Here is a 13,796-nt window from a genome sequence, read left to right on the forward strand (position 1 = left end):
CCATCATTGTATGTGTGTATATATGTGTATATATATATAATGAAAAATTAAAATTTATTATTAAACCTTTGTATTTGTGAATTTAATACAATTATTGATTTTGTATTTTAAATATATTTGATAATTAAACATAGTCATGGAAAAGTTTGGTTTCTAAGAAGTATACTTATTTTACTTTTTTAAATTGTGTAAAAGAAAAATATATTTTAACTTAAGTAGACTAAATAAAAAACAAGTTTAAATGAAATCATATGAATTAGTTAAAATGGCAAAAATATATTAATCATTAAAAGATTGTCATGTATTTTTCTCATATAATTGAAAATATCTATGAAATCTAAACTTAATTTCCTATATAATTCAAGTTTTTATGATGATAATTCATTTACATTCAGTTTAAAATTACAAAAAATTTATCATATCTTAAAATCTTTTTAGGTACAGTAATACCTCGTCTTACGCGAACCCGGAGTTACACGATTTTCAAATCTCGTCAATTTGTCTTTTGTTTGAATGCCACTCAACCATTGATTACTCACTCCCCCCACACTATTGTCCAGCTTACATGTTCGGATGTGTCGCGCGGAATCGACACATAGCTACAATTTATTTTCTGTTATTTATTTCTGTGTTTGTTATGTCTACAGAGACTTGAGAGACTCTACTATGTCATCCAAACGAAGTAGAACTAATTCTTCTGCATCAAACAAGAAAAGAAAAACTTTATCTTTGGAATGTAAAGTTAACATTGGGTTCATTCGTAAAGTCGAACGAGTTAAACGAGAATGACGTCATCATTATTTCTATTTCGTTAGACTTTTTGAACGATTCGTTACTAACACGTTTAACTTGTTTGACTTTACGAACGTACCCATTATTAAAGACTCTGATACAAAAATGAAAATTTGTGAATTGGCAAAGAAGTTTGATCTACTGGAATTGTCGGTCAGAACAATTATAAAAGGCAAAGAAAAAATTCTCGAAGCTGTGAAAAATGCTCAATCTTTAAATTCAAGAATCATTCGTAAAAGTCACAGTATTATCGCTGAGATGAAACAATGTTAAAATTATGGCGTAATAATCAAGTAAATGTGGAAAATTGTAAAATAATGTAGGCCTAATCTGTTATACATATGTATTATCTAAGATTTTATTAAACATTTTTTTCTAAATTATTGTTTTCTTTAGTCTCCAGCCCCAATTAAAAATTATTTGTATGTATTTATATGTGAAATTATACCCAACTTACGCGAATTCGACTTACGCAGTTACCGCTCGGTCCCACCTATCACGTAAGTTTGGGGTATTACTGTATAATAATTTCTTTTATTTCAAAAGATTGTAAATACTGTTGCTTTTGTTTCCGATATATTATTTTATTCTTTTACCAATTTTTTTTTACTTTAAAAAGTGATATACAGTATTTAATAATCATGGGTAAAATAAAATAAATCAACATATGCTAGTGTAGTAAAGATATCATTACAAATAATATATTTTACTCTAGATATAGTGATGACTGTATAATATGAAATGATTAATTAAGCATTGAAAAATAAAGAAAATTAGATTGAAAATTTGTCATTATGAAAATAATTTACATATCTTGATGAAAATTTTTCTTTAAGTTTTTTAGCTGTATTTATTTATGACACAAACTTTTTACAGTAAATCCTACTTATTTTAATTACTAAGAAGTGGATATTTACATGTGTGCAAGTTTTTCTCCTTAAATGCTATGATGTCAAAATCTCAATAGAAACATGATTTGGATGCAAGTAGATCAAATTAAGTTTATCCAATAATGCATAATTTATATGTGTTTTTAAAAATGCATATACAATAAAATATGCATTTATGATTTTTACTGCATATTTTGCAGATTTGACCATTTTCAGGACTAAATAACTGACTTTATAAGAATTTACAAATTTTATAGTTTGTTTGCATGATTGCAAGTGCTATTTTTCAAATGAACTGTAGTCCATTTCTATTATCTCTGTAATGAATCATTTTTGCACAGTTACAGTTTATCAAGTGAGATATACCACTCAGCCATTCAATTAAAGATGAGTGTGCAAAATTCAAAATACAGTGGATGATCGGTTAACGAACATAATCCGTTTCAAGACTTTGTTCGCTATCCGAATTGTTCGTTAACCGATTAAATTCCCATTATAACCCATAGGTTTTAATGGGAATTTAATTAATTTGTTCTGGAGACCCCCAAAAATAAAAAAATATATACTTTCTTACTACGTTTATTTATATGTAATAATAAAAATACATACATAGTCTTGCATTTTTATTAGTCATGCTTTTTCCGTTTGAAAGGGTTAAACAATCTGTCTAATGTCGATTGCTTTTCTCTTTTCATCAGGATTTTTCATAAGTAATTAATAGGATTGCAATTGTAGAAATCCCCAAGCCTCAAACCGGTTTGGATGCCATTCTAAGACCGTTGTTCTGACATCCTCTCACTTCTTCAAAGGATCTTTAATAACAGATATCGGCATTAATCCTCTTTTTCAGAAGAAAACATATCTCGCCGAGTTTCTTGGTGTTCTTCATTAAGAGTTCTTGGCGTTCTTCTGTCGTCAGATCCATTTCAGGTTCCATTAAGAACTTTTTGATGATCTTTATTTCTCAGATGTGATTTTTGTTACTCCTTTAGCTGTTTGAGTCTTCTTGATTATACAGTATTTTTCTTAAATAAGATTGAACTGTGGCCTACTGTAGACCTGTTCACACCATATTGCCCAGCAACATTAGGCATCTTCTGCCTACTCTCTACCTTTGCTATTATACTCTCACCTTTCAAAAAGAAAAACAGATGCAAAACTTAACAAGTGCCTACCTGACAGTCTTGCGAATACATATAAGAATTGTTTTGTCAGAAAAATAAAAGACTGGAATTACAAGGGAGAGTTTCAACGTTCAGAGGAATACTATCTGATCAGTATATACCGGCTTGACATTGATGTCAACGTCTCCCGCACTCCGAAAAGTTTCGAATTGTTGCCCGAAGACAAGGGAAAACCAATCAGTATTCATTATTTTACGTTGCTTCTTCTTGTGTTTGTTCTGTGGGGGTGTTCATTATCCGATCATGTGTTCGTTGTCCGAACATAAAAATCTTTTGCGAAAGTGTTCATTATCCGATCTGTTCGTTAACCGATCACCCACTGTATTTTAAATCTAAGTGTCTAACTCACATTCTTTTAACCCAGTCATCCTCAAATATCTTGTAAACAATTGTATATATAGAAATAAATTCAATAATGATTAATTAGATAGTACAGGAAATCAAAATTTTATTGAATATGTAATTTATTTATAATTTACCTGATTTGTGTACTTCCTACATGAAACATTATTCTAATATGTATTTTGTCATGTTAAAATAATGTTTAATTAGACAGTGTATGTCATAATTTTCAAATCTTTTATGTCAGTTATTGTTGCATGTTTACTCCCTCCAACTTAAATAGTGGATATAATAGACATTAGTAAGATTTGTTTGCAAATAGAAGTAAAGTAGTATTAAAATCTACAAATTTTAGTGTATATTACTGGTGCTTTTATCAAGCGTAATATATATTTCAGGCATTTTAATGTACTGTACATATAACAGTGAATATATCTGGAATTTGTACAGTACATGCATATGTATGCACATATGTCATGCACATATATAGCATATAAATCCAGTCATTAGTAATTATTGATAATATGCAATTATTAGCGAGGGTGAGGCCAAAGTTTTAAATGCAAAAATGTGTACGTTGAATGTTCGGCGCCACTTTCCTGTAAGTCTAGAAGTTTGATAATGGTGTTTGGAATGTCGAGCATGATTCCACTGACTATCCAAACACCATTGTCAAACTTCTAGGCTTACAGGAAAGTGGCACTGAACCTGTGACATACACGTTTTCATGTTTAAAACTCTGGCCTCAACCTCGCTATTATCACTTATTGTTATTAATCTTTAACATGCTTAAAAGCAGTTAAATGTTAATTGTTTTAATTGTTACTTACTCCCAATACAATACCATAGTTTAAATTGTTGCCATCACATTAGCTGTTGTTAAAGTTGGTAGTGGACAAACAGTACTGGATAAATTATATATTAATAAAATTTCAGAATTTATTAATTTTTCAGAATTTCTTTAATTGTAGTTTTATTTACTTACTCTATTTAATGTTATTAGTTAGATATTGTTATCAGTTTAGGCAAGTTCCAAAATGATTACAATAAGTGGAAGCTACTGAATTTTATATTCCATAATATAAAAAAACTGATAAAATATATTTGAAAACTTTTAAAATTTATTTATAATTAATAAATATCAAATATTAATTATTTTAAACTAATGTAAAATATTTTAGTTTTAATATACAAATATTTAAAAATTATTAGGGTGGTTGATTAAATAAAGATAAAAAATGGAGACAAAAGTTAATGGTGTTGCTGATGAAGATGTGAAGGCAATTGACAAATTTGATCCAGAAGATCCAGAATGTCAGAGACAGATGTGGCGACCTGCTGATATTGAACAAGATATGAAGGAAATGATAAGACGTAAAAGAGTAGAAATGATTATGAATAGGTAATCATAAGTTTTTTGTTAATATTTCTATTGCTTTTAAATGCAGTTAGCTAAAGATTAGTTAATAAAATTATAAAAAAATTTTTATGTTTTAATTCTAAGTGCTTTTAGTTTACTAAACCATTAGTAATAAAGTTCTATATTTTAATCACTGAGATGAAATACTGAATAATTTATGCATGTGTTGTTTTTAAGTTACATTATATAATTTTTCGTAAAATATGTATAATAAGGTGGTCCTTATTCCAGGATCCAAAAACAAAAGTTATACATTGTATAGGGACACTTTCCTAACTTATCCTAATATTAGTAACAGTAGAGCCTCGAAAACTCGGCACTCGATAACCCGGCACTCCGGATAACTCGGCCACACCCTGGCAGGGCAAAAATATCCTTAGTTAATTAATTTTCATTATAGACAGCTTTATGCCTCGTAAAGTATTTTTCAGAGGTCTGTCTTATCAGGCAAATTACTGTACACAGTATATTCATTAATTTTCATTTTCATGTAGTAAAGGCTCTATGCCTTCATAAAGGACGTACTTTTCCTTTGTTTAAAGGTATTTGGGCAGTTTATTCTTTGTTGTATTCTCAAGGAAACAATACATACAAGTACAGTACAATATTTTCTGAGGAAACACACTTAAACATACTTATCCTTTTTTAACCCCATTCCCGATAACCCGGCATTTTCAGAAACTCGGCCACCCTTCGGTCCACATTAGGCCGAGTTTTCGAGGCTCTACTGTATTCCCAAAACTTGGCTAAATTTAGATCAAATTTAAAGACTACTACCAAAATTTGAAACATGAATTATTTTTTATTTTATGCAAAATTCAAGGTAATATGTTATTAAGCATTTAAAATTTACAGTTGGCAATTTCCATGCTACAGTATCACAGGACGAACATAATAACATATATCAATATTCACACAGTGGAATATTAATTGTTTTTGGCAAGTGTCTTCTTCCTAAAGTCTGGATAGTTCTTCTGGTGATCACTACAGAAAAAATTTGTTTTGTTGTTCAACCTGGGTGTTCAATCAACTGTATTCCTCAATTAGAGCAACTCTGCATTCTGCCATATTGTTAATGCATTTTATGGACCTGATGCACTTTTCTGTGGCAATGTAGTTCATGTCAGAAGGCCAGAGTTTGAGATCCAATTCTGAATTTTAAGTCAGGATTAAGTGTGTTGAAAAACCTCAGCATTAGCTGACCCAAAGTAGTCCAAATTTTTCTCCAAGATGCTGTTCTGATCAACTGTCACTCAGTTTTTGATGTTCTCATTACTTTTATTTGGAGAGCTTGAATCATTTTGGCTTTTCTATCTGGTATTCTTTTATCAAAGAAACCAAAAACAACCAACTCTTTGCTAAGGTACCACAGATGACCAGTAAGCTTCTTCAAAGCAGCATTTCTAACTGTGAAGTTTGTATTCTTGTACTATTAGATGTTCTTCAATGGAAGCATGTCATTTAAAGGTGCAGCAGATAGAAGTAGATCTTCAAACCATGCCTTTAAATAGCATTTCAAAACAAAATTTACAATGGTCTGTATCTCAGCTTCTTTTTTCCTTAATGGAAATTGTGTCTTGAACATCAATGTTTTGATTGCATAAATGGCTTTGAACAGCCAATGAGCCTTACACTTTGCACCAGGAGCAAGAAATCTAATTCTGCAATCAGGTTTACCTCCAAGAATGATTATGTAGATTTCCAGGAGTTATTTGTAATCATTACAAGGTTGCTGATGGTTTGGTCCATAGCAAAAATGATTATTTTGCCTTTAATGTTGGCAACAGCACTGGCAGTGTGATCAAGTGTGATTCTGTATTCAGCCTAATTCAATGATGCCAATGAGCTTGTAATTTCTTGAATATTAGTATTTCTGAGTTTGCTGATTGAGTTACAGTGATAGAGAAGACAGCCTTTTGTATCAGAGCACCTAATAGAATGAGGTAACAGTATTGTACTTCTACTGCCTGTACAATACTGTTACCTCATTCTATTAGGTCATTCTATTTATTAGCTCATTCTATTATTATGTAAGATTTCTGTTTCAATAGTGAGTGGTCTTATGCTTAGCATTGTGACATATTGTGATTTTTCATTTTATGATAGCAATCCCTAAACATTATTTCATAATTAATTAAATTTTATCAAAATTATTTTTTTAAATAATGAAACAGATTCAAACATCTCCCATCCAATTTTCTCAAAGTTAAAAATAAGGGTTACCTTAATGTATAAACAGTATAATTTTATTTTGTTTTACCTTTTTATTAATTTAGATGTTACTTAATTTTATAACAAAAATAGTTAAAATTCTATTTATTTCTTTAAAAAAAATGAGTAATCTAAATGTTTGTTTGCATATTTTTTAAATGCTAATGCAATGATATATTAAAATTTATGATATAATTAAAGTGATGTTAAATTATGAAAACCAATTAAATTAAAAAGTAAATAATAAAACAATTATTTCCCATAAAATTTTTATAATATAGTATTGTTACAACATATTGTTTTGATGATTTAGATGATTTTGCAGAATTTCAGTAAATAGTTTTGCAATCAAGGAAATTTTATTTTATATAGAAAAATTTATAAATATTGTTTTTTTTGTTTGAATTTGTTAAATATGAAGTTCTCCTTTATTATCTTGCTGATATAAAATTTACAAACCGTGGAAATTATTTCCACTATATCATTATTGATGTTATTGTAAAATTGTGATTACGTTATTAAATTTATAAACATATAATCAAAATATATTTGGGAAAAAATGATTAGTCACATAGGAAAACAAACAAATAACTGAAATTGAAATTATGAAAAGAATTAATATGCACCTTGTTTTATTATTTTTAGTAAACTATTAACTTTTATTGAAAGTAAGTTTTATCAGACATAATGCTATTATGATACAAAACAAATCTCTGATCACAAAATAACAAGTAACAGCTTCAAGCCATCAACCAATTTACCACTTTATATATAACAGAAATGTTTACATTTGACCATCTGTTAATAATTTTGACAATCAATTTATATTATCACTAGCAGACCCCGCCACACATTGTTGTGGCTCAAAATGTATCTATTATAAATGTATAACACTTCCCCCGTGGAGGGGAATTTTTCAAAAAATCCCTTAGTGTACGTTTTCTTGACGTACCCTATTAAAACGCAATCAAAAACGCAAAAAACTGCATCTGAAATAGTATAATAGAAGCCAAGTTCTTCACGGTAAGCCTTAATCCTGCCCCTCTCCCCCACAGGGGGAATATCGAAAAATCCCTTTGTAGTGTATATTCTGTTGACGTACCCTATTAAACGCAATCAAAAATGCAAAAAACCGCATCTAAAATAGTATAAATAGAAGCAGAGTACTTTACGATAAGACTTAATCATGTCCATCTCCCGGGGGAGGGAATTTCGACATGTATATTATATAAAAATACGTGCATATTTGAATGCAGCGTTGTGTCAAAATTTCAAATGAATTGGTAGGAACAAACGAACATTACATTTTTATTTATATAGATAGATAGAATATGATCTGCTTTAGTTCATTTTCACAGAAAAGCATAATGCCTCACAGAAAAGCAAACTTAGGGCGTCGTATTCGTAGCGCCATCTGTTGACATAAAACCCTTAACCTAGATTATATATTTTAATTTATATGAATGTTTAACGGAATATTATACAGCCTATGTCCACCCTGAGGTAACATTCTAAATATTGGTGAAAGAATTTTTGAAATCGGATGAGTAGTTTCAGAGATTACCTGCTACAAACAAACTTACAAACATTACCTCTTTATAATATTAGTATAGATTTATAATAAAAAAAACAAGAAATAAATTAAAGATGTTTTCCAATAGATTCTGTTATTACTGTTGTCTTGTCAATTTTAATATTAGACCATTACAATTTATTATTAATGATTTATTTCACTTACTCAAATTAGATGATTCATGAGAAACTGAAGAACATTTGACACTAGAAAGGATTAGGAGTCTAATTTTTAATTGAGACTTAATCATTTTTGGGACTAAACATCCCATTATCAGAATCTATACAAAAAATGGAACATAAGTATTGGCAACATATACCTATGGTTTTTTTTCAGTTGTTTGAAAAATTCATCATTATTGAACTCCAAATAATTTAAAATTTTTCAATTGGTTGAAAAAAGAACCATAGGAATGTGTTTCTGACAGTTTTGTTCAATTGTTTGTATGAATTTTGATGATGTGTAATCCTAAAAATAATTAAACCTTGTTTAAAAATTAGACTCTAATTTTTAAACAAGTGTTTCTAGTGTCAAATGTTCCTTAGTTTGATTGGTTTTCAATTTATGAACAATTTATTTGACATTCTTTTTTAACAGTAATGAACAGTAAATTTGAAACAATTTTATATTTATTCCAGTTTTTAATACAAGTCTGTTACATTAGCACTAATTTTAGATTATTCCTATAGTCAAGATTTCTATATTCATTGTTAATTAAATAAAATGTTTCTACAGTAGAATCTCATTTTAACAGATCATGGAACAACAGATTTTTCGGAATAACAGATTTTTTTCACCATGTCCTGCCAAATCAATTTAATTTTACCTCTTTTTAGCTGATTCATAATTTGGAATAGCAGATTTTTTTTCTAGCTCCATTTTTGGTAAACATCGTATTTTTTCAACTTTTAATTAATAATTGAATGTTTCTGGATATTGAATTTAAAAAAATACATTGCACACTGTGCAAACTAAGCGCAGAATTATAAAGAATTGACGCACACCGGAGTAATATACAAATAATCCTTTGAAAAAACCTTTAACTGGCGTGAAGTATGTGTAATTGTTCAAGCTGGGTCCAGCTGTTTTTTGGAACGAAATTTCCAAAAAACAGCTGGTCTTTGTTCTAACAGATCATTACAAATGAAACATAGCTTGAAGAAGGACCCAGGAGGGATCCGAAAATGTTAGCTTGAACAATTGAACATACTTCACACCAGTTAAAGGTTTTTTCGAAGGATTATTTGTAAGCACATAATTGTCATGGTTCTCACTGCTAAAGTTGCAGAAACATGTTAGTGCCCTCCTGTAGCATGTTGAATAGTGGAGGGAAATTACTTCTGTCTTAACACTTCCAGATATGTATGTGTGTGCAACAAAGATAGCCTCACCTTTATTGCAGACACATGTTTGGGAATATCGCACCTTGAAATTGTGATCGCTTAACAGTAACATTTCGTACTGAGGATGCCACCAAAATAAGCCCAATTTAAAAGCAAATCAAGATGCATGATTTTTTTAACATATCATGAAGTGCTAATGATCATATGTATTTAGTCACTTTTTGGCTCATAATGTATACAGTTTCTGTCAGCTTTGTTATGACATAATGTACGATCTTGTAATATACGTGTTTATATAAAATAGAGGATAGAAATCTCAATAGACTGAATAATTTTCAGTACAGGTGTTTTATGTAGGGGGTTTAAAACCAAAAGTTTTTTTGATTAATGAATATTTTCCTGGGAGTATGAGAAATTCGTTGTTTGCAATATAACGGATTTTCGGAACAATGGATGATTTTCGGCACCCGAGTGATCCATTAAAATGAGATTCTACTGTATATATATTATAATTTTAACATCTTTGCTTTACAAATTAAATTGTTTTTAAATTGAATAATTTTTATAATAATTATTAATCTCATTTAAAATTTATTAAAATGGTAAATTCTTATTTAGCAAAATACGAAATTTCTTACTACCAGCTAGTTTTTCAATAGGTTTACATTTAACACTTTTTAAATAGAATTTAAATTTTATTAAAAAATAATAAAATTTCATTCTATAAGATTTCTTTTGGCGTTACATAACTAATAATTGGAGTAGGGAATTCAGTGAGCATTTTGGGCTGGATCAAATATTTAACTTGCTAATGGCAAATGAACTGCCGAATTATCAGATTATAACATGGCTGAATAATTAATTAAATACTGAATAATTGAATTGTTTAGTATTTAATTAATTATGTAGCCATGTTATAATCCGATAATTTGGCAATTTGTTTGGCTTTAACTATAAATTGGGTTTTTGAGTTGATGTTCATATATTTAACTTAATAATTATTCAATATATATAATTATTATTTACTTTATAGATTTATATTAAATTTGTTATGCTTTTAATTAAATTAACTAAATTGTCAAAGAGAAATGACTAAATATTTTTTTATTTATACATACCAACATTCATAAGAGATTGCTTTGATCTTACTATTATAAAAATTTATCAGCTTCAACTACAGATTTAAGCTGATTGCCTGATTTGTGTACCTTAGTAAAGGTAAACAGTCTGGGAGTGATTGATGTTTTCACAATTGCTTTCCTTAAAAATTAAGCTTATTCCGAATTCTAATTATATTAAGTTTTTCAACCATTTGATGGTTGAAAAGGCTCATATCAATTTCAATTTTAAATTTAAAAATTAATGTTAAAATTTTAAATTGTAATTCTGATAAATAAAATATATAAGGAAAAATATATATATCAAAAAAAGCAATATTTTTAACTGAAAGGTTTGTGTTGAATCCTTTAAAAGTAAATCTTTAAAATTTCATGTCTTCCTATTATACAGTTTTCATATTTATGAAGACTATATTACAGCAAGACAAAATTTTTGTCTATATACATAAACAAAAATGAATATAATTATATAAGAAATTATTTCATAAGAATTTATTTAGATAGATTATAAAATTTTTTATTGATTTGAATTATAGAGAATGAAAACAAATAACCTGAATATAAGTAAGAAATATAATTTTTGATAACTTTTTTGGCAATAAACCTACTATTAGAAAGAAAATAACATTTAAAATCAAATTTTTAGTAATGGAAAATTAATGTTATAAAGTTATGCACTAATGCAAATTCTCAAATATTTTAGTTGCACTTTATTTTAGATAATAGCAATGCACTCTTAAAGATTTAATTATTACATGCTAAAAATTCAGAATCAATAATATAAAGACTTACGTTGTTTAATCTTCAACTTGAATACAGAATAAGGTACAGCATAGTTTTTTTTATACTAAAATAATAATGTAAGGTAAATCGTAATTATATTTAAATGCTAACTTGTTTATTATGATTAATAATTGTTTCATAATTTTGATAATAGAGATTAACAGATTATTACATAACACAAAAAAGAGAGTTTTAAACTTTCTTTATGTTAAAAGAAGAAAATATTTTTGTTATGTTTTTATTTTATAGTTATGTAATTAATTTATTCTTATTATTGTCATTGAATTTTTATAATGTCAGTTTGGTATGTTTATCTTAATAATATTAACTGTTAATCTGTTGTTTAATATATTTATATATTGTAATTAGTTGATGATAAATTTGTCATTTGCTTTAGTATTAATTATAAATTAATGCATTTTTAGTCAGGTGTTTCGTGAAGAACTTGAACGAATAATAGATTGTCAATTAAGTGAAGGTTATGTTCCAGCAAATTTAAGTGCACTTCAACAAGTAACGGAATTATTGCTTCCTCATAATGCTCGTAGCGGTACTTCATTTCGTTCTGGTAGATGTGTGATTCCCATCAATGATATTCGAGGAGTAGATGGACTTAAATATGCAAAAGGAGAAAAGTTATTGAGATGCAAATTAGCTGGAGTATATAGGCTTATTGACCTATATGGTTGGTCAGAAAGCATGTTTAACCATATAACGGTAAATAGAATATTCTGTATTTTTTTTTAACATAAAATAGATATTTAGCATTTAATAATTAATTATTATGAAAGTATGATTTTAAAATGCTTAATTTTATACTGTTAATAAACTTGTTATAATTAATTTAAATTTTGGTAATAATTTACTATACAATGTGAATTACAGTATAATACGTAATACAGTATAACTTTACTTTATCAACTTTAAATATTAAAATATTTAATAATCATATAATCATTAATTAAAATATTTTAATTGATCCATTATAAAAGTATCAAATGGCATCATTTAAAATATTATTGTTGATATTAAGTGATTTCAATGATGCCATTTAAGATAATGTCAGTTGAAGTTATAAATCCAGACCACACAGCAGGGTGTATGATATAATACTCAACTTACTTGAACCTTTAACCGTTGTGTAATACAGTTTACAATTAGAAATCAAACGTTTTCTTAACTCCTTCTGGGTTCTTCCTCAGGAAAAAATGAGCTGGATCTTCTAAAATGAATATGAACACAGATTTTTGACCTTTATCAAATGATGTAAATTTCGAATTTTAGAAGATCCTCGAATTTTAGAAGATCCTCGAATTTTAGAAGATCCAGCTCGTTTTTCCTGAGGAAGAACCCGGAAGGGGTTAAGAAAACGTTTGATTTCTAATTGTGAATCGTATTACACAGCGGTTAAAGGTTTAAGTAAGTTGAGTATTGTATTATAGTTGAAGTTATTTTATATCAGAAGACATCCTTTGAAATTTTATCAAATATATCATTTAAACATGAATGGTTTAATGAATATTTGGACTTTGAAATGACTGTATCCAATTTTTTAATAAGAGCTGATATCATTTGAAAAATGATTTCAATTGATTTTAAGCAATTTCAAATGATTTTTTGTACGATAAAGCTGATATGTTGGCTATTTATAACGGTTTTTTAAATGTAATTAATAAAATTTGAAGTCTAATTAATATATTATCTGATACTATACTATTTATTTACTATTAAATTTATGTATTAGTATATTACACTTATCGTTAATTATTTTAATTTTAATTTTATGTTTATAACGGTTTCTTTGTTTGTCAAACTCTCGATAGTGCTGCCAGTTTTCGTACGTTTTTATATTCACGTAAATTCTTTCACATAAATTAGACTCATTATAATATATAATTAATTTATTTAATTAATCGATTGATATTAATAATATATAAATTGCAGATTTATAGCAATATTATAATTATTTTTTTAATTTTAGTTGTACAATATTCATTTATATATTTTATTTAATATGTTTTAATTTCAGAGTATTATTAAATTGGAATTTTCATTTTATAATAGAAAGTTTTAAAATTATAACGGTTAGGGAAATTTTTTTTGTCCTTTTAAAAGAAAGGGATTTAAACGTTACTTGTTA

The 13,796-nt window shown here is 27.7% G+C and overlaps 1 protein-coding gene across 8 annotated transcripts in view; it reads left to right on the plus strand.

Annotated features, from left to right (window-relative positions):
• Window positions 1–13,796, plus strand: part of LOC111638285 (protein hu-li tai shao-like) — a 121,744-nt gene that overhangs the window by 37,213 nt on the left and 70,735 nt on the right. For all 8 annotated transcript variants that reach the window (XM_023383967.1, XM_023383962.1, XM_023383961.1 and 5 more), the window contains exons 2-3: window positions 4,421–4,610; window positions 12,082–12,373. In XM_023383967.1, the coding sequence (XP_023239735.1) occupies window positions 4,447–4,610; window positions 12,082–12,373 (456 nt within the window). In that variant the 5' untranslated portion in view covers window positions 4,421–4,446. The remainder of the gene's footprint in view (window positions 1–4,420; window positions 4,611–12,081; window positions 12,374–13,796) is intronic.

The sequence above is a fragment of the Centruroides sculpturatus genome, unplaced genomic scaffold, assembly GCF_000671375.1.
Source record: "Centruroides sculpturatus isolate CEXI.00-Female unplaced genomic scaffold, Cexi_2.0 scaffold1237, whole genome shotgun sequence".
Lineage (NCBI taxonomy): Eukaryota > Metazoa > Arthropoda > Arachnida > Scorpiones > Buthidae > Centruroides > Centruroides sculpturatus.